A 27,785-nucleotide genomic window follows, 5' to 3' on the forward strand; every position below is an offset into this window, starting at 1 on the left:
GAGTGTGTGAGTGTGTGTATGCACATGCAAGTAGGCACGTGAGTCAGAGGGCTCCTCTGATAACCTCATTTTATTTTTTCTTAATAAATTGTTTGGGAATTGACTAAAACGTTTAATGAAAGCTGCACAACAACACCAAAATATAACTTGTCAATAAATACTTTCACCACACGCTGTACACACTGGTCGTCATGTGTAGCTCAGGATATGTGATATCTCAAGATAATGTCACATGATAACTGCAGGCTTTTTGAATAAACTCACATAATTTTAACAAGATTTACTCTTCCTCACTCATCCCCCACCCCGTCTCCCCTCAGATCACAGCTGACTTTATGGTGTCTCATCTTCTTTGTGTTTGCTGATACATCAGTAGTGGCAGCAGAAAGATAAGCGTGCATGTAAGAGATATGAGAAGGTAGCAATGGTGAGCAGTGTGACAGAGCAGAAACAGACTGGCAAAGAAGCTCAAGTGTGATGGTGTAAAAGATAAAGAAGAAACAATTACTGCGCAGATAGAGAGAGACGGACAGATGTTCAGTGAGCCTCTCATGAAGGCCAGAGACATTAGAAGGATCTCTGTTTTTGCCCTGGGGAGTAACAGTTTTTATTACATTACCCAAACACAATACCAGCCTTTCTGTTCTGCTGCCTGTTGTGATCCAAACATTTCCCTTCATGATGCTCTTCCGGAAGAAAAATTCAGTGACATCATGTATAATATTAAATATGTACAACACATGTAAAATTAGAAGATCTTATTTGTGAAATTATATATATTCCTCATTCACAGTCCAACACTTCTTTGACAAATATTTAATAGTATATAGAAGGTTGGGTCCACATCTGTCTATGCTGCCCATTTTCACCTGATCCAAACACATCGACAATCACCCATTTCCACAGGGACTTTACTAACCTTTTAAACCATGTCTTCTGCTTTTGAAACCCATAATTGACACTTTGATTAGGTCTTCAGCAGCTTCAGGCAATGGCTTAAAGAAAAGCCAAATGCATTAATGGCTTGTTTACAGCTACACAAGCACCTCCTGGCCCCCCAATCCTCTTTGAATCAAATAGCAAAAAAAGGCAGGTATAGTGTGAAGAATACTTTTGTACAAATGGTGAATAAATGCTCACCAAACCAGTAAAAGACAGAGATGGAGGGGGCAATAAAGTTTAGTTAGCAGAAGTTGATTGTCATTGATAATGTCCATGGTTGAATTTGGATCAATTAGGTTCCAGCAGATGTGCAGAATCATGGTTGGCCCCAGGGTTTAAAGAATACAATCCAATTTTCCTCAACAAATGTAATACCATTAGGCAGGATAAAAAACAGACAACTCACAAGGGAGGAGTCTCTTAAAAACCAGAGAGGTGGATGAGACAGAGAGAGACAGAGCATTTGCTCAGAGGAAAGAGACAATACCCACAAGGGATTGAAGACAGAGAAACCTAAAGACTGGAATTGTGGTGATAGTCAAAAGAAAGTCAAACTTTTCAGAAAATAGAGCCTGAGTGGACAGAAAACATGGGAAGAAAAGAATGAACAACCCCCACCTGGCTGCTTTATGGGAATCTACTGTGGCTGGAGAGCAAAGAAGACAAACAAATCAGAGAGTGAACTTACACAGAACTCCACCATCATTACAGCAGCACTGGAGTGAAAAGTTTCCCCACAACTTTTAGGATTGAACTCAAAATCAACTTTAGGAAACAACACAGAAGAAAGAAAAACAAAGGTGGAAAAAAACCCCAGAAACTTTCTGACATTGCAGAGAAAGTGACCTGTCACTGGAGCTATGAGGATCTTCAATAAAAACCTTCGCCTTCAGGACATCACCATCATGTATTTCACCGCCCTGGCTGCTCTGATGGTCATCTTGGTGGCTTCGTACCAGGCGCCAAACAATGTGGTTGAAGTGTCTAACCTCAAACCAAGCCCCTCCAGCCTTCTTCCACCTCTTCCCATGCCCTTCCGTGTGCCACTTGATCCACGTGGGGAGCTACAGCTGGCCTGGAACATCAGCTATGCTAACCAAGAGGTTTACATGGAGCTGAAGGTGGCAGAGCTCAGACACGGTGTGGTTCTGGGAATGTCAGACCGCGGTGAGCTGACCAATGCTGACCTGGTGGTGCTGTGGGACTCTGGAACCAGGAGCTACTTTGGGGTGAGTAAGCCTGGGATATGTGTTTCAAATATAAACAGAGAGTATCACTTGACAAATTAACAAATGCACAGGGATTATAGGACTGAAGATTTCACCTTTTTTTACCCAGACTTTCTCATCTGTCTGTGGTCATTTGGGTGTGGGATTGCTGTTTCTGCATGAGTAGCTGACGGACAGTTTGCGTCACAAACACAGTCACAAAGAATTCTAATTAGAAATCACTCAAACTGCACTAATAGCTGAAGCTCATCTGGGAACCATTAGTGAATATTAGCATATCAAAGTTGAAAGCTGTGTTGATTAAGCTGTGTAAAATACCTAGTTTTCACTTTAACAAAAACAACCCTGTTCAACAAATCCATCCTGAAATTGTTTTCTGAAAAAAGCTATTTTACATCCAATCCCATCCATTGTGTTTGTGTGTCCTGGAAATCACTATTCTTTTAAACATGAGAACAGAGACTGCATCTAACAGATCTAATATCAAATAAACTGAAGAAGAGAACCGGCTTCTTATTCATTGAAGTTACTATCACACAAGCATAACGCATCTTAAATACAGCATGATCCTGAGTCAAACGCATACGCAAACAGTATGTCACAGTTACAGGCTGTATGCACAATGTTAAATAGTTCCTTTAAAATATTAAATAAAAACATATAGTGCAGTATGTTACACTGCAAAATAAATTGAAGTTTTACTTTGACCACAATATGATCTGTGTACAGCCAACTTGGGACAGTTTTCTAAAGGCTACATGAATGCAGGGGAAAAAATCCACAGTTGCACTATTGTCCATCTTGACACTTAAAATAATTTGGATAGCATTATGAAACTCCAGCATCGGCAACATGATGTAGCGTGCACAACTTTGTAAAGCGTTTTCCTAATTAATCAATCGTGCTTATCCAAATCTCCAGATGTTCCACCTTCATTCCCTCCGGAGGGCAAAATTACCCACAGAAAGGTCACAGCCTCTCTGTCTTTGTCTCTGATTGAAGTGATTGTTAGGGTGCTATTAGCCACACATAGCCTGACTTTAACAGATAAATGTGACAATATTCAATTTGTTAAGGTGACTGAAACAAAAGAACACTTTTGTTCACATTAGAGGCCAGTGTTGTCTTCTTCTTCTTTGAACATATAGACAGAAATAAAATCAGATTAAAACTTACATAAACTGTCTCAGAACTTATTTCTAAATAACCATGACATGTCATGGAACACACACATCACATACAGTGTGTGTCCCTTTTTAGATGGATCTAAATCGTTGGCTTCAAAATGTTCGAGTCTGTGCTGAACGGTTATATAAGAGGGACAGAGAGGGAGACGGAAATAAAGAGAGAGATCTTAGGTGTTATTCTGGACAGGTATGAATGTGAGAAACATCACAGAAGCAGAGACTGAGCGGCTGCAAATCCTTCTGGCTGTGAAGTAGAGTATCTTGTACACAACTCTGTCGCAGTTCCACTGATTTCTTTCAATCAGTTGTTTACATTTACATTTATTTTCAGCCAGCAACAATTTATTTCACTTTAGCAATTTCTTTTTAGGAGTAATATCAAGACAAAGATTTGCTCTATGTCTCAATATTCTATCCTTTTTACACCTGTTGTTTAAAATTCCTGCCATTCATGGGTATATGGACACATTCTGAACAGTATGCTAAATTTCATGCTTCTTTAAAACAGAAATTGGATGTCAACACTCCTCAGAAATGTATTTTTTTTTCTTTCAGGATGCATGGAGCGACAGCGAGGGTCACGTATCACTGGACAGCCAACAAGACTATGAGCTGATTGATGCCAAACAGAAGGATGGAGGATTTTACCTGCTCTTCAAAAGACCATTCAGTACCTGTGATCCCAGAGACTACCTCATAGAGGTGTGAACAAATAGTGTGACTATGAATACAAATTGTTGCAACAGTAACCAACTGCTATCCTATACAGATATCCTCATGCATGGTATCAGCTAATATAAAGCACACTTAAAGAGCAGACTATGTCTGTCAGCCCTGAACTGTAAGACAGCATCTGAGTTAGCACATGTAACACAACATCCACGCTGTGTCAATGTGAGACTGCCCTTGTGTGTGTGGGAGTGTGCCTATTTGCATTTCTTTTTATTGCAGTTTATTTTAAAAAGGCAATAAGACTGATCATCAACGACAGCTCATTGTTTCAGGTGTGGACATAAAATGTTCTGAAAGTTGGGACCATCAGCATCATTTCCACTGAAGCATTTCTCATAATAATTATAGTTTCCATGGTACCACATTAGAGCTCTAAGTTGCAAACACAAAACCAATGCTCATCACTATGACAACATAATGAAAAGTTCCCTGCATTACTCCCAGAAGGTATTTCAACCGAATAATAATTATGAGAGACTTCTAATTTGAACTGCACATCTTGGCTAGTAATAGATCATTAAACACTTTTTCGCTCTGACTCATCAGGAGGGAACTGTGCACATCATCTACGGATTCTTAGATCAACCGCTTGCCTCACTGGAGCAGCTGAACCTGTCTCAGATCCACACAGGTGTGCAGAGAGTGCTGATGCTGCGTCCAGACACGCCGTCACCCACCCTGCCTCCGGATGTGCAGACGCTGGATGTTGTGGCGCCAAATGTCATCATACCAAATCAAGAAACCACCTACTGGTGCTTCATCCACAAGCTGCCTGAAAACATGCCAAAGAACCACATTGTTATGGTATAAAGGCCTCTAAAAATGGAAACAGATCTACACTCTGCGGTGTGGGTGTCTCTGTGTTTGTTTACCAGCTAGACCAAATCAAACCAAGACTCCTGTACAAAAAAGAAAATCAGAGCAGGATCTATTAGGACTTTTAGGTTACATATTTTCTTGCAGCTGTAAAACATTTTTTTTGCTCTCTGTCTGTTTCCATCAGTATGAATCAGTGATAACACCAGGTAACGAGGCCATTGTGCATCATATTGAAGTGTTTGAGTGTTCCCCGGATATCCCTGATGTACCTCAATACAGCGGCTCCTGTGATGACAAGATGAAACCGGGGAAACTCAACTTCTGCCGCCACGTGCTGGCTGCATGGGCCATGGGGGCCGAGGTATGATTGGAAACACACATCCTCTTACTTCTATCTAAATGAGTACAATCCGAGCTTCCAAATAATTTAAGGTACAAAGTGACTATGAAAACATTTTTGAGCATCCAAACATATCCTATTAAACAGAATATTCATACTCCTGAGCAATTTATATAGCAAGTGCCTAATTGAAAGAGAGTGTTGTAACAAAGTATGATTTTGGTCCAGTCCTTGTACCTATTATAGGCGGATCAACAAAAACACCTACTCAAGTAATATCCAAGCCTAGAACTGCAAGCATAAAATGTTGTAAAGATGATCCCACACGCAGCACAAGTCTATTAGGAGCTGGGAGACAGTCTGTATGTGGGATGCACGCTCACATATAAATATTCACAAATTTGCATACATCAAAACACAAATACGCACACTCACAAAAAAAGCTAAATGGGAAATTACATGTATGTACAGGAAGATGTATTATAGGCGAAGCGAACCAGACAGTACAGCTACCTCTGTGGAAGAAAATCAGCACTTGACTGAGAGGTTTCTATCAACTTTATGAAGCAATTAGGCCTCTTTTAGCTCATTGTTTTACCTGTTAATCAACCAACAAGTTAGTGAGCCATTTGTCAGCATTAATTCAACTCACTTAGGTACTGGAGCTAAAATCTAGCTGGCTGAGCAAGCAAGTAAGCAGCCAGCTAACCACGTAAAGCAAAAAGGACAGGGAACGGTGAGGCTGTCACCATATTTCTCTGCTCTGCTCCCCACTGTATCACAGCCGGCCTAGCCCCCTCTCCGATTGGATTATCTGCCAGCCAAACAAAAACAAGCAGGATGCCTTCTGTGAGCTGTGAGCTGTGAAGACAAGATTAGGTGGGAAATATTCAGGCCTCTTTCATCACCTCCTAATAGTGTTGTTTCATTCTCCTCGGCACCGCGAAGAGAGAGAAACGTGGCCTTGTTCTGTGGCAAAAACACAAAACGAGAGAGAAAGAGGGGAAATAGAAGGAAGTTTGGAAGGGGACAGAAACAATCATGGATGACACTGTCAGAATGCAAAGAGAGAGTGTGAGAGGGGGGGAAAGTCTCGGAGGATTTTACCATTACAACATGAAAGTAGGATTCAATAAAGCAATTCTTTCTTCCATAACAAACAGTGTGTGTCAGCAGAAGTGGCTTGGTGGATCTCTCTGAAGTAAAAAAAAAAAAATCAAGATTAAATCAAACATTCATGGATAGAGTGGAGGTCCGATGATCACAAAGCCAGCAGAGACTGAAAAAGATTTTTCTTATTATCCCAGAGGGTTGATGCATGTATGAATACAGCCTTAGAAATAATCAATAAACATAAGACACCAAAAACATTTGGAGGTTTGCAAGAAGTGATTTAATTTTCACTTTTCTGTAGCATATTTAATAAAGTCTTTCAACAATTAGCTGCAGTTGCAAATTAAAATGTGTGGGAGAATTGGAGTGTATGTGTGTGTGCCGGGGCATCCCTTTATTTTTAGTACATCAGATAAAATGTTAATAACCAAATAGAGTTGAAGGTAATCTATCATCTGGCTGATAGTGCTGCCTTTAGTTTTATATTTATGACACTATCTAATGAACGCAAACCACATTTATTTTAGCATTTAGACCCAGAAAGTTGGAGAAATAGTGCCCAGTTATCTAAAGTTGCACTAAACGTTTTAGTATAGCAGCAGAAATCTTCCTCACTCTGTAATGTATTTTCCTGTCTGTCACTAATGAATGCCAAATATATAAACAGCTGACTGCAAGTGGTGAAGATTTATTCAGCTACTCAGATATGATTAATGAAAAGTCTATGCTATAACTTCAAAATCATCACTCTTTGTGTGTGTGTGTGCTTGCAGGCTTTCTACTATCCTCCTGATGCAGGTCTGCCAATGGGTGGACCAGGTTCTTCAAGGTTTCTGCGTCTGGAAGTCCATTACCACAACCCCCTCCTTATATCTGGTGCATACAGTAGACGCACACACTCGAGCATACACACATACAGACACATTTCTCTCTCTTTTTCTTACACACAGAAGCAGCAGGATTCTCTATCTCTTTCCCTGGAGCCCCAGGCTTATCTTCAACAGAGCGATTCATTTAAAATTTTCTAAGTATACCTTTTTGATCTTGCCTGTACAAGTCACTACAGGCTTCCTTATCCTGATCTGACCCCACAATACACATATGTCCAACATAAGTTCACCATTTCTCTGCTCTGTCTCTTGGGGTTGATCTCAAGTCTTTTTGATGTTTTTTATGTCTTTTATATTATATTTAAGAGAATCTAATAATATGGAAAATATAGCAAAAGAGAGATGGGAAATGTCGGGGCAAAAGAGGGCACCACTTTGAAAATCAGGTCTTAACATGTTACAGAGATAGAAAGACTACAGTATTTTAGCTTTCCTTGAAGGCTCAATTGTTGTACTGTCTCGCCTTCAGAACACAGCAGCATGTGTGCTGACCAGGACCAGATGGAGCGCACACATTACACACTCATTGCACCTGTGAAATGTTTCTTATCATAACCTTCTCTCCTACAAATAGCACCTGAAATAATTTGATCATTCTTTTTTATATATATTATTCATTGCTTTAGAGCAGAATTATTCGGGTTATTGATTTAACCAGAATTGATCTACAAATAAGCAGTAAACTTGCTGTATGTTATTTTTTGTTCACAGGTCGACGTGATTCATCAGGCATACGACTCCATTACACATCCAGTCTGAGGCGGTACGATGCAGGAATCATGGAGCTGGGCCTTGTTTATACTCCTATAATGGCTATCCCTCCCAAACAACACACTTTCTACCTCAGTGGATACTGCACATCCAAGTGTACCCAGACTGTATGTACACAAACACTGCATTTTTTATGACTGAACTGTAAACATAAAAAAAATAATTTTTTTGTCACAAGAGTGGAAAAGCCTGGGTAGGAGCATGACCCAAAGATTGTGTCTACCTATTTGTCTAGGCTCTGCCTCCAGGTGGGATCTATATATTTGCGTCCCAGCTGCACACCCACCTGGCGGGCCGCGGGGTCAGGACAGTTTTGGTCAGAGGTGGCAAAGAGCTGGAGGTGGTACAGGAAGACCAGCACTTCAGCACACACTACCAGGTGAGAGAGACAGAGAGCACAGCTCGCTTTACCCAAAGGGATGTCACCCTTGAACAGTGTGTCTTATATTAGATTGGGGAAAAAGTGAGTCTCTGCTTCACATCAAACTGAGCTGTGGGCCACAGGGAAAAAAAAGACAATTCTCAACAAATATCTGAGAAATGAAACTGGTGGTGCAGACTGGCTGCCTTTTCTGAACGAAACAAAAATAACCTTCCATTTATAAGTCTTTGTAAAGGTGAATGCTGTACTGGGTATACACATTAAGACCTAAGATGGCACAAAGTATAAAAGTTGAGCAATTTCCAGATATTGGAAGGTCTTCTGTGATATGCATTTTTATAAGATTACGGTAAACTAATCTATACATCCTATGGCACAAGTACAAAGATAAACTCAGCATCTAAACTGATAACTAACACTGAAAACAATGTAGAGGGACAGCAGGTGGCGTCTGCTATATATCCTGAGGCAGGTATACAAACAGACACACACACACAAACACACACACAAGAGAAGGACATCTGCTAGACTGTCTGATAAAATCTCCAGCTGCTGTTGATGTACCCGAGTGGTGTCCTTTTAAACCCTGCAGCCTCATTATGAGGACTTTATCAAACTGTTCTCAGCAAAGCTAATAGACCTTTTAACACACACACACACACACACACACACACACACACTGCTAATAACTGTACAAAGGAAAGAAAAAAATAATCAAGCAATCACCACTGTAATTCAAATAAATGTACTATACTCAAAGAATCCAATCACATCTATAATTAATATCATAGACAAATAATTGTGTGGAAGTATTAATCATTTCACAAATGATGGTCCTGATGTGCAAGAATACCAAAAATTAACTTGATTTCGTCTTTATTGTGATTTTGTACTCCTTTTTATAGACTATCCGAGTCCTAAGGAAAATAGTCAATGTTTTACCTGTAAGTATAAAGTCAATGACACAAAGAATTCCTCTTTTAATGGCAAACAGGCAACTGGCTCTCTTACTTAATTATTTTTTCTCCTGTCAGTAACCTTGAATTATGTCTGTGCTCTTTGTTAACCGCTGCACTTGAACCCTGCAGGGTGACGTCCTCATCACAAAATGCACTTACAACACAGAGGATAGGAGCCAGCCTACAGTGGTGAGCAGCACACACTGAATGTACATATTCATATCAGAAAAATGTCACCCGTCACAACAGGATAACCTTGAGTACCTTCTCTGATCTCCCTCCATCTTTCATTCTTGTTCCTCTAACACCTACATCTGCCCTCTGTATATTTGCCTTTTTCCTGCCTCCATCTTCCAACAAATGTCTCCTCAGGGAGGCTTTGGCATCAATGACGAAATGTGTGTCAACTACATCCACTACTACCCTCGTACGCATCTGGAGCTCTGCAAGACCCACGTCGACCCAGCATACCTGCAGAAATACTTCACCTTCATTAACAGGTCGCCACCTCAGCCTCTTTGAAATCATCAGCATGTTCCCCTCATCCTTTATTCTTCTCCCCCGTGTGTGACTAAATGGTGTCTGTTTTCAGCATTCCAGCTGTCCTCATTCCATCCTTTGCTCCTGGATACCACAGTGTTGATTACACCTTTTAATCTCAAAAAGCTTTGTCCTTTTAACAATCGCCCCCTCCTTTCTCAATCCTGCTCTGCCTCCTCCTTTTATTGACTTTCTTTCAATCTCTCTCCTCCCTCCAGGTTCCACGGAAATGAGCAGTGTGTGTGCGGTGAGGTCAGTGTGACAGAGCAGTACTCTCAGCTACAGTGGGATACATTCAGTGGAGAAGTGCTGGACTCTCTTTACAACACAGCTCCCATTTCCATGCACTGCAATCAGTCGACTGCACACCTCTTTCCTGTGAGTCCCTAATCCCACACAGACATACACCACACAACACAACACAACACAACACAACACAACACAACACAACACAACACAACACAACACAACACAATAGATTTAACAAGCAAGCAACCAATTAGGCCAGTTCAAATAATCACATAAGTCTGACGGGAGAGTTTGGAGTGGCTGAACAGACAACTTGTTAACTTCTAACATAAACACAGATTTATGCATTTATGCAAAGGGACACACACATAGGATGTGGATGTGAATAATCAGTGAATAAATCAATGACAAACACTGTAGAGGCCTTGATCAAGGTTTTCTGCCAGAAATTTCCTCCTGTTTCCCAGAAACATTGTATTAGGCTGGACATACATTTACACCCATCATCACAATTACAAATAGGATTAATATCCATAACTAACAAAAAAACAAACAAAATGTCACTGTCATTAATTTTATTATCTAAATCAATCCTGTGAAAAAAAGAAAAAGTGTAATCCTGAAAAGACATTTTTGTTATTTGTTTAATATCAACCACAGAGGCTGGGCTCCTCCATAACCCACCATGCACTCCACTATACTTTTTGAGGAACCCATAAGGAGTGAAATAATTCTGCCTAGTTAGGTTTACAGTCAGTAAGAGATGTTTGGCACCACAAAACTTGCTGGGATGCTGAGCAATGCAGCAGCTGCCAAACATTTGAGTTGTATTGACAAAAATGATAAGAGGCGACATGCGAGGCTCAACAAAGACAAAGCCGAAATAAACAAGGGAAACAGCCCCACAGCAGGCAGCCATCTAACACAGAGGTACAAAGCTTTGCACACAACAACAAAACACCACAGCAGCTCAATAGCACTCATACAGTATCAACACCAAGAGCACAAAAAAATGCATCAGAAGTAAATGGCATAAATCATTTGTAGAATATAAAATTACACAATGCAACAAGCTCACTTCTGTTATCTGTTTAGACTGACCATCTTTCAAACTGCAGCTCACATCTAAACAAACAGCACTGAGTCCACAGGACATGATTTTTATTTATTTACTTCTTATTTCGGGCTGGACTGTCCCTTTCAGTGATTACTGGGTTCAATAATGTTGACTTGAATCAGCACTATGTTTGTACTCTGGTAGGACTCCAGACTAAATTTTTACACTAGTAGCAGTCAGGGTCTTGGATGGCTGCACTAAGCTGCTCTTTAGGAAATGCAGCACAGCTCCTGTCACACTGTTTGCCGTCATTTTGCAGTTTTAGTTTTGCAGCACATCCTGCAAAATGTAGTGTACACAGTGCGTCCCATTCTCGCAGCCAAGAAAACTCTGTTTCAAAGCTCCGTCCTAATCCTAAAACACACACACACACACAAAGACACACACCTTCAGTGATAGACTGTTCAGTGACAACTACATAATTACTTCAATAAAACATACTGTTCAAACATCAAGGACAGCACACAGTACTTGAAGATTTTAAAGCCACATCAGACATATATTTCTGTTTCTGCAGGGCATGTGGGACAAACAGCCTCTACCAGTGGTGACCTCCATCCTTGAAAAACCCCGCTACCCCTGTGAGGGAGGTGCACCTCCAACTGACTGACCCCCCGTCACTACTCCCCTGCTCCTGTGGTTGGGCTGAATTTTGATCTCTATTTCTATGTTTGGGGATTGACGACGTCCCCCTACCTGCTGTAATTACATGCTTCTATAAACACCTGCTGTCTTTGTTATTATTAATACACATAAAGTAGGCTAACAACAGTCAAATACATCAGCAATGTTTCAAAGGTGGCCATTACTCCCGACACTGACAGATAGGATTGGCAGTTAAGGAGTGAAAGTATGTGCAACAACAAATCAGTGATGGAAACAAAAGTGCCGGTGCTGCAAGCATTTTTCCCTCGTTTCACATCGCCTGATGACATCATCAAGACACCGGTGTTGAACAATCTTTAGTGATTAATAAATGGTGTATGAATTGAGTGGTTTGTTAGTGTTTCCTTGCAACCTGTTGTGTTGAATAATAAATGACAAAAATGTTAGAAGCTAAATAGATATTTATTACACACACATTTGTTAAGACTTGGACAGAATAAAAGCGCCTGGATGAACATTTACTTCACATTAAATTACTGGCTTTTCTTCAAATTGAACATGACTTTTTTTCTTGAACCAAATCTAAACATCACAGCACACCATTTTCACATTCTTATTGAAAGTTCAGCACTTGAAATTAAATATCTTTACCTGCTTTTCTGCTAGAAAGGGAAGAAAATTATACAAAATATTGGAAAAAAAAACCTCTGGGAACATTATAGTAGCAGTGTTTTATCAGTGTATTTCACATTTCCTGTATAAATCTTGTTATTAACCTAAGCTACCCCTGGGAACAACCATTTCAATGATTAATGGCCTTCTGGGCAGAATCAATGAATCATTCCACATTAGTAAACATTTTGTGCTGAACATGCAGCCACCAACATCTGAGAGGCAAGCAAGAGTCGTAAAAAGCATACAAATGCCTTCTTTGAATATTTTGGCTGCTCTTCACATAGTGTGAGATGGCCTCTGCTTTTAGCCTTTAGTGTATCAGTGTAAACAAAGATAAGAAATGTAATTCTTTAAAGTCAAATCAGAGATAGTAGATCATAGTAGTCATGTAAACACAGATAATAATTACCTACCATAGAAACAGAAGTCAGTTTTTAGGCTGCCAAACATGTTATTTTTGTCACAGTTTGGCACTTTCTAGCTAGTAAACGGGTAAAGGCACCATTAACCGGTATATTTTTCATGTATTATATGACAATAATGCGGCTCCACTAAGACAATATTTTCAACAGACTGAGGTTATTCTCTTTAAAGCTTTCTGCAAATGTTCACTGTGGCAAAAAGTTTGCTGGTGAGCTTTTTCTGCAGACAAAATGTGGATTAATACAACAAAATAAGAACTTTCACTGAGGCTTATATGGATAGATGGCCTTACCGAATAACAACGTCTCTGGTAAAAACCTAAAAAGATAAACGGCACGCAGCAGAGTGCAGGAGCAGGAGCAGCAGGGACAGATCCGGAAACAAAGCAGTGCTAACTGTAACAGCAGCTCTCTGATAACTTGTCTTCCTCTGTCATTTTACTTCAGCAGCATTTTGTCTGAGCCTTGTGGTGTGTTGTTTTTTTTCTTTCTTTTCCTCAACGCTGCCAAACTGCTTCAGATTTAGACAATATATAAGTGAGTTAGACTCAGCATTAAGTCATCATTATCAGCACAAGCACTGTGGTAAGACTCACATATCCCTGCAGGGCTGCTGTATAGTTTAAGGACACTTTAAAGCCCCTAAAATGATAAAATTAGAAATACTGTAGCTCTAACATTAAACAACATATTGCACTATGAGGACACAGGACAGCACACAAAAATTAATAGCAAGGACCAGCGAATCCTATATATCACACATGCAATGTCAAGTCATTTAAAACTTTTATACTGCAAGTTGGTCAGTTACAGATTGAAAGGTAGACTAGGACATTTGAAATCATTACACCATCACCTCACGCTCAGCTAGATGTAAGAAGAAGAAGAAAAAAAACAAAGAAGAAGACAGACTGCAGTTCTGTCCTCCTGGTCCAGACCAGGGCAGAAAAATATAATTCAGGTTCTAGTTTGCAGCAGCAGAAGCAAATTTGGCTAATGCTAGTGTGCTGATCTCCAAGAATGACAGATGGTCGTGAAACATCAGAAGAAGAAAAGGTCAGCCAAGTATAAATTGAAAAAAAGGAGCCCTGAGGGAAAAGGTGTGTTTGTTTGGCTGTTGACTTTAAATACCAAAATTAAACATATTGTTGTTGTTAAGATCCACTAAGGAAATGTTGTGATTAGACACAGCTGCACAGATAATTTGGTTCTTAAGATAATAACACCTCTTGAATTTGCTTTTATGGTAATACTTGTCACATGAGAATATTCACTGTTGATCTCGAGCTTTGAGTGGGTTTAAAAATGCGGAGCTGAAGAAGTGAAGCACCCTTAAAACAAAACATACCAGACTCTTACTTTGATGCAGATGTTAGACCATCTATGACAGGCTTAATTTTATTTTCATCACATCCACTTCAGTCCCATCCAATGACAGATATAAAATGAATAAACTGATCAACATTTGATGGGTTTGTGGAGATGTTAAGGTAGAAAAAAAAGGTCTCTAACTTGAACATGTTGATCTGTAACCAGCGTGTTTTCTTCAGTTTTTTTTTTTTTTTTTTTGTTTTTTTTTTACACATGTGGTCCTTCTCAAGCGTAGATGCCCTTGACGCGCTTATTCTCAGGGTCAAATGGAGATTTGAGGTGGGCCTTGGCCTTGTATACAACTCCCATCCTTTCCAGGGTAAACTTGCCACTTTTTATGAAATCGGCACTCACCTAATAACGAAAGGAAGAAGATGGTGAGTGAAAATGAGAGGCATGAAAACCAGAGAAACATAAGAAAAAGCAATAGAGACTAAAAGCAGAGAGCCAAGATGAGATGACTGATTCATTGGTAAAAGTAGTCTTCTCAGCTGGCGGAGCTCTCCAGAATGGACAATTTCACAGCGTTCATATCTGACAGAGGAGGACAGCACTGGAGTTATAAAACACTGGAAGCAATTAATTCACTCATGAGTCACTGTCAGCTCCCTCGTAACACAGAAAGCTAATTTTCACTGACTGACTTCCCCTTTCCCTCCCTGCAGCTCTCCCACTGATCTGTCACTCTGTCTCTCTTTCATTATCACACTCACTCACACTCTCTCTCTCTCTTACACACACACAGACACAGCTGTATTCCCAGCTGTAGCCAGAAATGCATCTTGTGACTGTCAAAGCATCCAACATTACATGTTTGTACCACTTCCATGTTAGAGATGTTAGAGATCAGCACTGCAGTCAAAAGATTGATCCAACAAAACTGATGCAGGGCCAAAGCTGCCTTCAGTTTAAAACAGCTACAATCCTTTGATATTACAGCAAAGACCCAGCAGGAAAAGTAATCTCATCTCACTTTGAATGTGCATGTTGCAATAATCACTAAAGCACAACTGTGACATGGGCACTGTGTGAAATCAGCTCACTATATAGTGTCATATATAGTGGGTTGTCATTTTGTGTCGTAGTGCTGCTGGAGTATGTAGTGAGAATCATATAGTGAACTCGCTTTATCTCACAATGCATCATGAAAAGTACAAGACATGGTCACTACATTAGCAATATATTATGTGTTGCATTGCACTTATTTAGCCGGCGGCAGTGCAGCACCATAATCCCCTACACTCCCCATATACAATAGTTTGTGGGGAGAAGGGAATGAATGGGGGATTTCAGACTTTCAGATTTTAAACTTCCACAACATCCAAGCAGTTGTGAAAGACACCAACAATGCCCTGACCTTCATGTTCAGCCTGTACCTTCAGCCTCCCTCCCTTAAAATAGATTGTTCCTACAGCATCAGTAAAACAAGCGCACAAACAGGCACACATGGGACTTGTCTATTTTTAAGAATTAAAAAATAAAACAGTCTTTGCCTTCCAGCACACCATTGCAACATAACTTTTTTTGTGTCCCTGTTGCTGCTTCCATTTTTCTGTCTAATATTCCCCCTGTGTGTTATCATCAGGAGGTTAAAAAAAAGTGTGCTGATCAATAAAACCCGAGGAACAGCTTGAGGATATAAATAAAAGTCCCAACATGCAATTTCAAGTATATATTTCTCATTCCAAGTATCTGAAAATGAGTTGTACTCGAGCATGTAACCTGAACCTTAAAGTGGGTCATCGACATCGCGCAGCATTGGGAGAAATTGCAATTTTACAAATATAATTTGTCAGTAAGTAAGTCCTGAAACCCACTAATGTGATCATTTCATCCACTTCCAATTTGATATCAAAACCTCAGTTAAATCAACACTTTTATCCGATTCCACCAAAGGAAATTCATTTTTAGATAATATTTTCTTATGGTAAAACATGATAATTTAGGTTTAACGGGTTTAACAGTGAGCGAGGCAAAGCATAGCAGTAGATGCTGAACATCAGTGAAGTGTAATGTCATGTGCATGTGTGTTTTTAAGGCCTTTACCACTCCTCCATCAGGGTTCCGGATGTATCCATAACCAATAGTTTTGTCGATGAAAAAGCCATAGTCGGAACGCCGTAGGTGACCAACAGGAACTCCATTGCGGAAAATGGCCTCCAGTCCAAACATCGGCACTTTCCTGGTAAACGGAAGAGAAAAATCAATTTGTGGAAAATAACAATCTCAGTGGCTCAACCAAAAAAAACAGATGTTGTAAAATCTCACGACAGAAGCTCTACTGACTCGTCGATGGTGAAGCAGATGATGCGTCTCTTTAGTCCCTCCTCCTTTTGCTTCTCTAGCCTATCGCGACCCTGGAACGGGATCGAACTCTTCAGTTTGCAGGTGAAGGCGAGGCCTGCTTCTAAGGGTGTGTCATCAGGGCGTAGGTCAGCATGCCAGTGTCTGTACCCTGGTAGGGAATAATGCAGGAGAAACTAGAGTAAAAACATACTGTTGTACAACATTTACTGTTGTATTTACTGCCTAAAGTACAGTAAATCTAAGCTAGATTTAGATTTCACAGTTGATCTTTTATGGCTTTCCCCTGAATGTTACCTTTCTCTATGCTGAGTGAGTCGATTGCTCTATAGCCTGAGTTGATGATGCCATGCTTTGCACCAGCAGCCATGACAGCCTGGTAGACCGGAAGGCAAGAGGCTTTGGGAATGTGCAGCTCCCAGCCGAGCTCCCCCACGAATGACAGACGCATGGCTCGCACCTGGAAGAGAGAGAAAGGAGGCACAGGGGAAGCTTAGAGAGAGGTGCACGTAGAGGGCCAAGCTTGCATAGCTCGCTCATACACACTTCATCTTCAAGGATCAAATTCAACTTGAAATGCATCTGAATACTAACAGCAGCAGACGCTGAAGAGACAAAAGAAAAGAGGCTGAAAGCAGCAGAACAGATGATAGAATAAGATAAGATTCATAAAGCAAGGAACACAGAAACTGTAATCTCCTTTTCGAAATGAATGTCCAAACGTCCTCAAAGAAATAAAATCTACTGAGGTTGAGGGGTTAAAGAAACAGGGAAAGAAGATGCTGTGAATCAAAAGGAAAAAAAGGGATATTTCTCCAGAACAGTGTTCTTTTAAATATTGATCAGTCATATTTTATTCTCCACCTCAACTGTGGAGGTTTTGGTAAATGCTAAATAACAGCATTGAATGGGCCAAAGAGCACAGACTCCCACAGCTTTATATGGCACCTCAATTTAGTAGATAACGTCTGAAAAAATGTGCCTTAGCATGCACAGTAATGCTGTGAAAATCTTAAGCTGCAGTTAACTGCTTCCTATTTAAGGTACTGCAATATAAATAAAGGTTTTACTTGCTTGTTTTACATGCAGATTAATAAAGCATCGTCTGGTAGCAAAATGGATGGGTGTGTTATGCCATAACTTATGACATCTTTATATTAATATTCAAAATCAGTAAGAAAGGGATACAGTCCAGTTTGTAGCCTGTGTAGTATTTTCCAGTCACATTGGAGGATTGTGTTACAAGTAGCATATCAAAGCTAGCAAGCAAGTAGGTCTTAGTAGGTTTTCAGCCCTGTGTGAAAGGGGCTTTAATAATCAACACAAGATTAATGAGAATTCCCAAAAACATGAATCAAATAAGAGTGGAGGAAATAAAAAGGATTCTATGCGAGTAGGGGGAGAAAAATGAGGAGGGAAAACTTCCTCCAACAGTTTCCCCAGTGGGTACAGTGACAGCCAGGCCATCTGGCCATCCAGCAGCCAGGGATCACTCTGGGCCCCATATGGACTCCATGAAGCGCTAGGATAGTACATACAGGCCTGTGCTTATTTACAACACACATCAGATACATAGAAAACACATGCATGCCTCTCACTCATACATTTGTCAGGAAGAAATCAAACACACACACACACAACGAGTGAGGGGAGTCTAATGAGCTATGAGGGGAGCAGAGGGCAGGGAGAGCACTCCTCTCGCAGCAGTGCAGCCATTAAAATGTCACCCAGACAAGGCCAGCAACCAGCTGGAACATAGCACCAGCAACACACCCGCGCACGTACACAAACACTCCTGCAGAGCTGCGAGAAGATGCTGACTGCAATCACATTGCATAATTCATGCAAGAGCAACTAAGACAGAGTGTGTGTGTGGACATATGTGTCGCTGCATGTGCCGGTTCAACATGCTTTTTTTCATCTAAGGCCAGAAGCACTGCTGAGGACAACCTTACACTGTTATAGTTTGAAAACAGAATAAAAAAAAATACAGCTTGGTGGAAATATGTGACTTCCCCTGTGCTTGTAGGTAACCATGTTATAGACTTGTAGTTTTGACTTATTAGACCTCAGGGGCAGGAGAAGTAAGACAAAGAAGGTGGAAGGAAAAACATTACATTTTGACAGACTTGACATGTAAGTAAGTCATAAGGACGCCTTGAGACATGCCATCTGTCCCCCCCACGCACAGACACATGATCTCTGATGACTGTGTACCTTTGAAATAATAAACCAGTTGCACTCAACAGCATGTGATTTGCATGGGAGTAGTTTTTAATTAACAGTGGGTTTTTTATCTAACCAGTGCTGACAGGGTTATTTTGAAGCCGACAAATGTACCACATCCAATTATTGAAGAAATGAGTTCATGCACTGAGCGGGTGCGTCTGTGTGTGTGTGTGTATGCGTTCGAGTGTTGTCACCTGATGTCCTACTGCGTTGACAACTTTGTGTGTAGAGAAAGGGAACGCTTCATTACTCAGGTCTGTGTCCAAAACCTCCTGTAGCACCTCTCGGCTGCAAATACAGAGAAATAACACAAAGAGATCAGAACTTCAGGCAGTTGGTCATTATGTTTTGTGCGTGTATTTGTGCATCATAATTTATCTCCAAGTTTTGTGTGTGTTTCTCAAAACAACTGAATTACCAGAAAATGCAATAGATCTCCTTCACCCGTAAACACACACACACACACACACACACACACACACACACACACAAATCAATATTACATAAAGATGAGTCAACAGAATGAACAGGACTAAGTTTAGCTTACTTGTATTACTTGTATCTTTGTGAGTGGGCAGGTGTGTGAGGCCTTTTCTAGAAGATATTTTTGCAATAATGTGGCAGGAAGCCAGATTTCAGGATATTTGGGGAAGGGTTCAGGTTTGTGTGTACATGCTTGTGCATCAGTGTGGGTGTTCTGTTTTTTTTCTAAACAGCAATCACTGTGGTTATAGTTAGATGCAGAGACACAGGGAGGGTCGTGTACATAGATCAATAACAAAATTAAAACCATCTGATGCCATGAAAGGAGATGCATGAACTGCAGCCAAGTGTAGCTGTGTGTTATGTGTCCAAGTAAAATCCACAAGTAATGTCTGCTGCCATTACTTCCTCAGGTAAATGACACGCTGTCACCCGGCTGTCATGATCCATCAGCAGCAAGCCATCTTTTTCTACTACTCTGTGGTTCGGCTCTGACACTGGACGTTTTCTGCAGTTGGACAGAGGTCAGCATGGGCACTCTGCCTACAAGCTGTGATGCACTGTGTTCTGACACCTTTCTATCATGGCTAAAGAAACTCTTTAGTGGGATCAGACTACACAAGCCAGCCTGAGCCTTCATGTAACACATCAATGACCCCTGTGGACCAAGAACCCTCTTCTCTGCAGGGTTATCACGCAAGTGTAGCACAGACCTGGGTAAGTCTTTAGGAGGTTGTTCTGTCTAGTCTGTACCTGATGAGTCTTTGTTTTGATTTATTTTACTGAAGAACTGAGTGTTCACTTGCTGCCAAATACTCTATATTTCTATATTTATGGGTGCAATACTAACAAGATAATATTTTCCACTACACCTGTGAGTAGGTTTAATTTTGTGGCTGATCATTGTATGTGCACTGGTGTGTATCCATCCATTGTACATTTGTGTTATGCTGCCCTCCCTTTAATTCACTGAACTCTAAAGAAAAGGGCAAATTGGTTATATGTAATCAGTGAATTGTTCTGTGTGTGTGTGTGTGTGTGTGCATGCGTATTAAGCATGTGGGTCACTTGCAACCACCAATTTGTTTCTCTCACATGCCATTTAACTGTGGCTTTCAGCTTTGGATCTGAGGATGCATACACACAGGCCTCTCTTAAAAGATATCGCATAATTTCATCAATTATACATGAGGCTCATAATTACAAAGCAAATGGTTGAGCACCAGTTTGTCCCTTTGGAACATGCCGCCGTGCAGTGTGAGAGAAAAGCTGCAAGTTTAAAGACTCCCCCGCTCTACAGAGAATTTGAATGAGAAGTCTCAGGGAGGGAAAACACAGACAAATGCATTTCCATAAACGCTGTAATCTTCTCTCTGCTCAAGCTTTAAAAATGGATCAATTTGCTTGGTACGGAAACAAAACCTAAAACATAGGAGGAGTCATTTCTGCTATTCCTTGTGCTTAGCAAGAAGGAGGAGCTAAACATCTTTACAGTGCTGTGCAACACTCTCACCAATCACAGAAGGAAACAACAGATGCAAAAACCCTCACAAGCTGAGTGCACTCAGGAAAACTGAAGGAGAGCTATAATCAGCACATATCGGGACTGCTGTAGTGACGCAGTGGATTCTAGTTTGACGTAGGCAACGAAGGAAAAGAGAGGGAGAAAAACCAAACGGGGACAGTGAGGCTAAAAAAGGGAGGAGTGGTAGAGAGAAGATTGAGAAAGAAACTTGTAGATATGATCTAAAGAGACCGAGGGAGAAAAGAAACTTAGAAATTGAGAAAAAGACAAAAGCCTCAAAGACAAGAAAAATCGACAAAGCCCACGCAGGGTGGACTGACCCTGCTGGTGGTGAGAGGTAGGAACAAAGACAGAGGGCATCAAGGTGGGGAGGAGAGGAGGTGAGAGTGGAAGACTAGATAGAATGAGATGGGGGGTGGAGGGGTGTAGAGGTGGCTTGTGTTGCTCTTTGAGCAAAGAACAAAAAGAAAACTGTAGAAGGCAAGAAGAAAGTGACAAGTTTGTACTACCTCCCATGTCCAAATGTGAGGTTCTTCTAACCTGCACAGTGCACAAACTCTCATCTTAGATGAAGAAATCAATGGATGATGTGATAGATGAGTTTAAAAATGACATTTTTTAGTTTAGGTAAGGTGAGGAAGAGTGTGCAGTAAGAGCATCTCTCCTCCTCAAAGCCTTAGGTGCCATTTAACCACAGCAAAATGGAGCCATTGATTTTACCCAGAAGCAACCACAGCATGGAACCACATCCAAACATCAAATCAGACACAGTAACAGGAGCTTTTTGATACAGGATAAAAAAACAACAAGCCTGGTCTATATGCTTATAATAAAACCATTCATAAAAACATCATAAAAGACTGCTGTCACAGCTTAATCCCTGGACACCACTGCTCAGGCAAGATAAGTCTGCCTCTACAGATCCCTGGTAAACAATGTTCTTTAATCAGGGTAATATGAACACTATGACAACACAAGAGTTGGTGACAGTTTTTGAAGAGCAGTGCATTTTAAAACTCATAGTCTCTTTATTATCTTAACCAGATTTGGGTCAGTGGTCTAAACAGGGTGCACCAGGTGTCCTCATCTTTGTTTGCCTCTTATTGCAGCTCCTAATAGGAAATCCAAGGCATTTCCAGGTCACAGGGGATTAAACATCCCACCAAAGTAATCTGGGTCTATCCTGCAGTCTCCTCACTGTCAAAAGCACCTATATGCCTCCCCTGGGAGGCACCATAATGGCACCCTGGTCCAAGGCCTGACCTGTCACTCACTCCGATGAACAACAGATTTTAATTTACTCTGGAGGCTTTATAACACCATGAAACAGCTGATGGCTACATTAAACTGAGGACCTGACCTTGAACGTCCCTGTCATCTCTGTGCACCCACGCCTACTGTATGGCCATTTGGACTGTTGGTCACATACCAAGTTTGTTTTTTAGTCCTCTTGTTTCCAGGTGTGAATTCTAACACTTCAGTTAACTTTCTCCTCTCTTCTTGCCCACACTCTTCACACAGAATGTAAACATTAACACTGCCTGCATTCCTTCTTAAACATGCATTTCTCCTGCCTTCTTTTTTGCCCACCTCTTGGGTCCCTGGATGCTGATCATGCCCATGTCCTCCGAGTGGTCTGTCAGCTGGCAGCGGAAGCCTACATCCTGAAGAACCGTTCTAATGTGGTTCCAGTTGTGTTCTGCTACACCACCACCAATGGCCAGGTAGTATGCATCACCTGGAGAACAGGCAGAATGTGATGAGCCAAGACTCACACACGGAAATCATGAACATTGTTTGTTTAAGCACATTCTTAAACATTTTAGCAAAATAGGTTATATGTTAATGTGGCTACATACAACATACAATTAATCTGTATATGATCTCAAAAGACACATTTTGTTTTGTTGGGTTTTAATATTGTGTCTGACTTGTCAATGCAAGTAAACAAACAAACAAAACAAGAAGAGATAATGTGACTAATGTGAAACTGAAACTCATAAATACAATGACAGTAATGATCAAAGCTGAAAATGATATACACAGAAGAACAGCTATAAGAATAACAATAAATACATCAGAATATAATGTGAGAAAATAAAGACAACAGAACAAAACAATATACATCAGATATGATCGAACAACAGATACATAAGACAACAAACAAATGGAAAAAGAACACACACACAGACACACACACAGAATGTTTCTCACCATTGGATTCTGGTGCCAGGGGCAGGTTGGCAGCACCAGGCTCCAGTCTGCTCACTGTCAGGTCAGCCTCCGCCCCTCCTCTTTTATTCAGCATGCAGGTATACACAGTGGAGCCTGAAACACACACAAACACGAACAATTAATTCCTGTGGCCGACTTTTTGAGAGTGCAGTCTCATGAAAACACACAGGCAGAAAACTCAGAAGAAAAATGAAGCTAAATCTGAGTCAGTCTTGTGTAGGATTTGTTGTAAATAATCCTGGTCATAACTCTTTTCCTGAAAGTGTGTGTTGCTCTCTTGGCCCTTATGTGTGAATATTGTTATTAATCAGTCTTCTGATTGCAAACCTCTTGTTTGGAGTATTTACCAACCAAGTCAGGAGGACATACCTAAGCAAAGCTAGGCAAGATCAGGATGTTGGCAAGATACCCTACTACTAAATAAAGTCTTTGACTAATTACGAGAGACATAAAATCATGACACGTCCATCATGTATTTGCCAAATCTGAGCTGATGGCTGGAGTGACATTCTAATTCTTGGCTGTCCCTCCGTCACCTCTCATTTGAAAGAGTGACAGTTTCATTTGTCACTGGTATTAAATACACAGAACAATATGTAAATGTGTCATTGAAGCAGAAGTCAGCCTGCTGGGACATTAAATATGATCCCTACAATTACTGTATATTCAAAATCAGAGACTAAAAAAGGCTGGGTGATGGAGCCCTGTGTCATGATTTAAGCATGCTTTGTGTTGTGTGTTAAGTATCAGCTGAACATCCTTCCTGTGGGTACATAGGTGGTCCATGTGTTACTTTCAGTCCATTTATGGGACTGCTAGGAGTCGCCAACATCAGACACATTTTTTTTTTCAAATCCGGCACAGCTAAGTAACTAAGAGGCTTAAAGCTAAGAGGCATATCTACTCTGGCATTTCTTAGGAATTTAATCTCACATTTCTAAAAGGACATCTCCGTCAACTCCTGAAGAAGTTGCAAAGTGGAGAAAGTATTCAAGCATTGTGATTTCACATCTGTATTCACCTACCCCTGCACAAATCACACTTGCTGGTTTGCTGATCATGCGATGGGGCAGTGTCCCCACTTAGAAAATCATGGTATTTTGAATATTACTTTTGCATCTCTTCAGTCTTTCCACATATCTGCCCTCTTCAATCTGTCAATCTTCTCTCCCATCTGTCTGCATTTCTGTATTTGTCTATATATTTGTTTACTGACCTGGCTTCTTGTTGACATCAGCCGTGAACAACCAATCAGCTGCTTTCTTGGCATCTGGTCCAGTCAGGTAGAACTTTCCAAAGTAGGACATGTTGAACACAGCCACACCGTGTCGGCATGAGAGGCACTCGCTCTTTATCTGCATTTAAAAGAGTATCAATATGCTGTCTTTCACAAACATAACTGTATATATAAGAGCAGATCCCTGAAGGCAACATGTATTACAGCAGGAGGAACTTAAGCCCGTATTTGTCTGAATGAAGCTGAGAGAAACATGGATGTAAAAATGAGTGAACAATATAACAAAGCAACATTATAGATCCTATGTTGGCATCTTACCACATTGTGATGAGGAGGGAAGTCAAATGTGTATTCTTTTCCCAGCAGGTTGTTGTATTTGTAGTTCATATTCTTCATAGTGTCATAAGCTCCATAATAATCATAGTCTTTAACCTTTGGAATAACATAAACAAACAAACAATTACAGGCTAATTAATAGTTTCTCAAGGACAGCGCCTTCTCAGTGCTGTCCATGATCAGCAGTCAGACTGGGCCAAAAATTACATAATCCGCAAGGCTTATTGAAAACAAATATCTTATAATTGTTTATGTCTCTTTATAAATAAATACATAAATCTCTGGTGTATTCAGTGTGTGTTCTCACAGGAGCAGGTCCGTCTTTGTTGAACCAACCGGGTCTCTCCCAGCCATGTCGCTCCTGGAACACACAACCCTGCTGTGTCAGCACCTGAAACACAAACACAGCACAATAAAATCAGATGTTGACTTGTCAGTCTTTGGAAACATGAACACACATGTCAGAGGTAAAGGATTTGACCTCAATGGAAAAAAACTGAGAGAATTTAAAGTACTGTACTTGTTTGTCTCCCTGGACATGGCTGTCTGTGATGTAAATGTGTGACGACAGTTGAACCAAAGGAAAATAAAAATGATCCTTTGATAATAATACTGGTGCAACTTCAATCCTACAAATATTTAAAAGCCTCATCTAACCACAGAGAAACTGATGAGAAGGGATATCATACACCATTAGGAGCACAAACAGCTACATAAATAGTATAATTCTTAATTCTTGAGCAGCATTTAAAGAAGATATTTTAGGGCTCCTTATCCTCCTTGTAAAAACTGACAGTCGCCCACAGTTGGTAGGTATGTTCTCCTCCTAGCAGGCAGCTAGCTGTCTCTTGCCAAAACTTCCCACACCAAGCTATATTTACCATCTGCGCTACCGAGGTGGAGAAAATGTGGGAGCAGCAGTGTCAGAGATGGTCTGCTTGTGCTCTGAAATAATCCTGTATTGCCTCCTAAAAGTAGACAGCCTGATTACTTGAAGAGGGACAGCTTCCTTGGCTGATCAAATACATAATTACCTCGGAGGCATGTTACATATCACCATTTTGTGGTTTTACACTGGAAGAAAGAAAGGTTAAGACAGGCTGAGCTAAAGAAACCAGACTGCATGATGCATTCAGGTGCTATAATAAACAGCAGTCTGCTATCTATACTTGTATTTCTGGTACCTAGAGGTCTACTGCAGGCTGTACTCAATTCACAGGCTGTATATTATTCTACTTCTTGATTTTATTTAACAACTTGCTCTGGCTTATATTGGATTTCTGCTGAAAGCTGCATTGTATAAAACAGAATATTGGCTCTAGTGTGGAACCAATATTATCTTCAATATTCTTACTGGCATACAGATTCTGTGGTTTGCGTAACAACTCCAAGTTTCATCATTCAGTACAAAAGGCCCCTTCAGGAAACCTGGTTAATTATGTATGAAAGGTGTCAGGGAAGCTAAATAAAACAAGCTACAGACATGAGCTACAAAACACATTGACAACACTGCTAATGAAATCTGTGTGACAGTAATCTGTTCTGAAAAAAAATATCCTACATGAGCAGGAGTTAAAAACAGTTAAAAGGTAAATGAAGTCTAGAACAGGGAAGCATGTCAAAGAGGATCATTAATGCATAAAGTATGGAGGCCAGACCCATTAAGAGTTTGAGAGAGAAAGCAATCCTAAAGACATCCGAGCTCAAGCTACCGAAGCTAAGTGTATCATTTATAGACACGTTGGCAGGGATCGCATTAATAAATGTAGCTGCCGGGGATAAATTACACAGCTAACTGCCTTCCGTCTCAATCTGAATCAGCTATTTGCCTGTGGATTTGACCAGAGGAGGCAGATTGAGAAAGAGAGTAGAAGGCAAGAGAGAGGGTGACAGAGAGATAACAATACTGAGAGAGAGAGAGAGAGAGAGAGAGAGAGAGAGAGAGAGAGAGAGATGGGGTCAGTGTTTGACAAATGATTTTCTTTGCAAACACTTCTCTATTCTTCTCAGTGTCTTCTGGGGACATTCACACAAAGAGAAGCCTGACAAGCACAGGTTTTGCAGCAGCACAAACAACAGAGCGACCTTAAAAAGGGAGAAATGATGCCCCATGGGTCCAGAAAGATCCCCTTCAGCTATGCACAGGCAAAAAGTTGAATGTTTGTCCAAATTATTAGAGATACATAACACTGCACACAGTTTTTCCACAGTGAATACATGCAATGCTTACCTAAAGCCAAGGTTATACTTTTCTCTGATCAATGACCAAGCCTGCTTCTAATAAATATGAGCTGTTTGAACTTGGGATATGTGTCTCTGAGTCATGTATTTAAGCTTTGTGTTTACTGTGACAATTTTCAACATTATCTTGACCTATCGCACTTCTTTGATCTGTATATTTCCCTCAAAATAACTTCCAAATGAGTCAACAAACCCAAGTTAAAAGAAAAAGCGCGTGAGGGTTATTTCCTTGAACTCCCCATGAAACGCACTGCCTGCACTGATCCACTCATCTACCTGATGGAAAGGGTCCTTCCTCATGTTTCGGCTAGCCAGCGGCTCATCAAAGGGGAACACCACAGAGTAGTTTTTAGCATACGACTCGTGGCTCCTCTCTCTGATCCAGCGTTTGTTGTCTGTCAGCGAGTTATGAAAGCGCCTGTGACGGAGGGGGAAAGAAATTCAAAAGATTAGCGCTCATTAAAAGTCACCATCACTCAGACTTCATTAAAACTCTGTCCCTGCTGTGGCCCCTGAAGGCCTTTGATGTGTATGTGTGTACCTGATGTCATATCCATACATGTCCTTCTCAGGGCGGCCGTGTATGATCCAATGAGCCAGCTCCCGACCACAGCCGCCTCCCAGCATCATGCCTAAAACAGAAAGAGCAAGCATCCACCATCAAGGTAAAAATCAACAGGACACAACAGTTTGAACCTTTTTTAATCTTTTGCTTCTCATTCTTTTAAATCTTTACAATCCAGAAAATGCTTATCACACTCATTTCATAAGCTGACAGCAGTTTTAGAGGTTACTTTATGTTCACCGCTGCAGCAGAGCAGTTTTCATCCTTTATATGTCACATAAGCTAC

At 40.7% G+C, this 27,785-nt stretch overlaps 2 protein-coding genes across 3 annotated transcripts in view; one reads left to right on the forward strand and one right to left on the reverse strand.

Annotated features, from left to right (window-relative positions):
- Positions 1 to 1,419: 1,419 nt before the first annotated feature.
- dbh (dopamine beta-hydroxylase (dopamine beta-monooxygenase)) lies at positions 1,420 to 12,080 on the forward strand. Its single transcript, XM_028417311.1, has 12 exons — positions 1,420 to 2,171; positions 3,914 to 4,060; positions 4,637 to 4,894; positions 5,094 to 5,270; positions 7,136 to 7,238; positions 7,964 to 8,130; positions 8,259 to 8,402; positions 9,311 to 9,349; positions 9,494 to 9,553; positions 9,737 to 9,864; positions 10,123 to 10,282; positions 11,788 to 12,080. Exons 1-12 carry the CDS (start codon positions 1,803 to 1,805, stop codon positions 11,878 to 11,880), a joined length of 1,845 nt encoding a protein of 614 aa, XP_028273112.1. The 5' UTR covers positions 1,420 to 1,802; the 3' UTR covers positions 11,881 to 12,080.
- A 518-nt stretch (positions 12,081 to 12,598) lies between these two features.
- The window catches only part of sardh (sarcosine dehydrogenase), a 28,030-nt gene continuing 12,843 nt past the window's right edge, over positions 12,599 to 27,785 (reverse strand). For both annotated transcript variants that reach the window (XM_028417205.1, XM_028417208.1), the window contains 12 exons: positions 27,476 to 27,566; positions 27,211 to 27,352; positions 25,001 to 25,084; positions 24,676 to 24,789; positions 24,337 to 24,475; positions 23,100 to 23,213; positions 22,476 to 22,623; positions 19,072 to 19,165; positions 16,946 to 17,108; positions 16,631 to 16,799; positions 16,391 to 16,526; positions 12,599 to 14,698 (listed from right to left, as the gene is read on the reverse strand). In XM_028417205.1, coding sequence (XP_028273006.1) covers positions 14,570 to 14,698; positions 16,391 to 16,526; positions 16,631 to 16,799; positions 16,946 to 17,108; positions 19,072 to 19,165; positions 22,476 to 22,623; positions 23,100 to 23,213; positions 24,337 to 24,475; positions 24,676 to 24,789; positions 25,001 to 25,084; positions 27,211 to 27,352; positions 27,476 to 27,566 — 1,523 coding nt within the window. In that variant the 3' untranslated portion in view covers positions 12,599 to 14,569. The remainder of the gene's footprint in view (positions 14,699 to 16,390; positions 16,527 to 16,630; positions 16,800 to 16,945; positions 17,109 to 19,071; positions 19,166 to 22,475; positions 22,624 to 23,099; positions 23,214 to 24,336; positions 24,476 to 24,675; positions 24,790 to 25,000; positions 25,085 to 27,210; positions 27,353 to 27,475; positions 27,567 to 27,785) is intronic.

The sequence above is a fragment of the Parambassis ranga genome, chromosome 12 (assembly GCF_900634625.1).
Source record: "Parambassis ranga chromosome 12, fParRan2.1, whole genome shotgun sequence".
In the NCBI taxonomy this organism is placed as follows: domain Eukaryota; kingdom Metazoa; phylum Chordata; class Actinopteri; family Ambassidae; genus Parambassis; species Parambassis ranga.

Coding starts and splice junctions, on each gene's coding strand:
- dbh (XM_028417311.1), top strand. CDS start 1,803: ATGAGGATCTTCAATAAAAACCTTCGCCTTCAGGACATCACCATCATG. Junction 4,061..4,636: donor CCAGAGACTACCTCATAGAG/GTGTGAACAAAT, acceptor CTGACTCATCAG/GAGGGAACTGTGCACATCAT. Junction 5,271..7,135: donor CATGGGCCATGGGGGCCGAG/GTATGATTGGAA, acceptor GTGTGCTTGCAG/GCTTTCTACTATCCTCCTGA.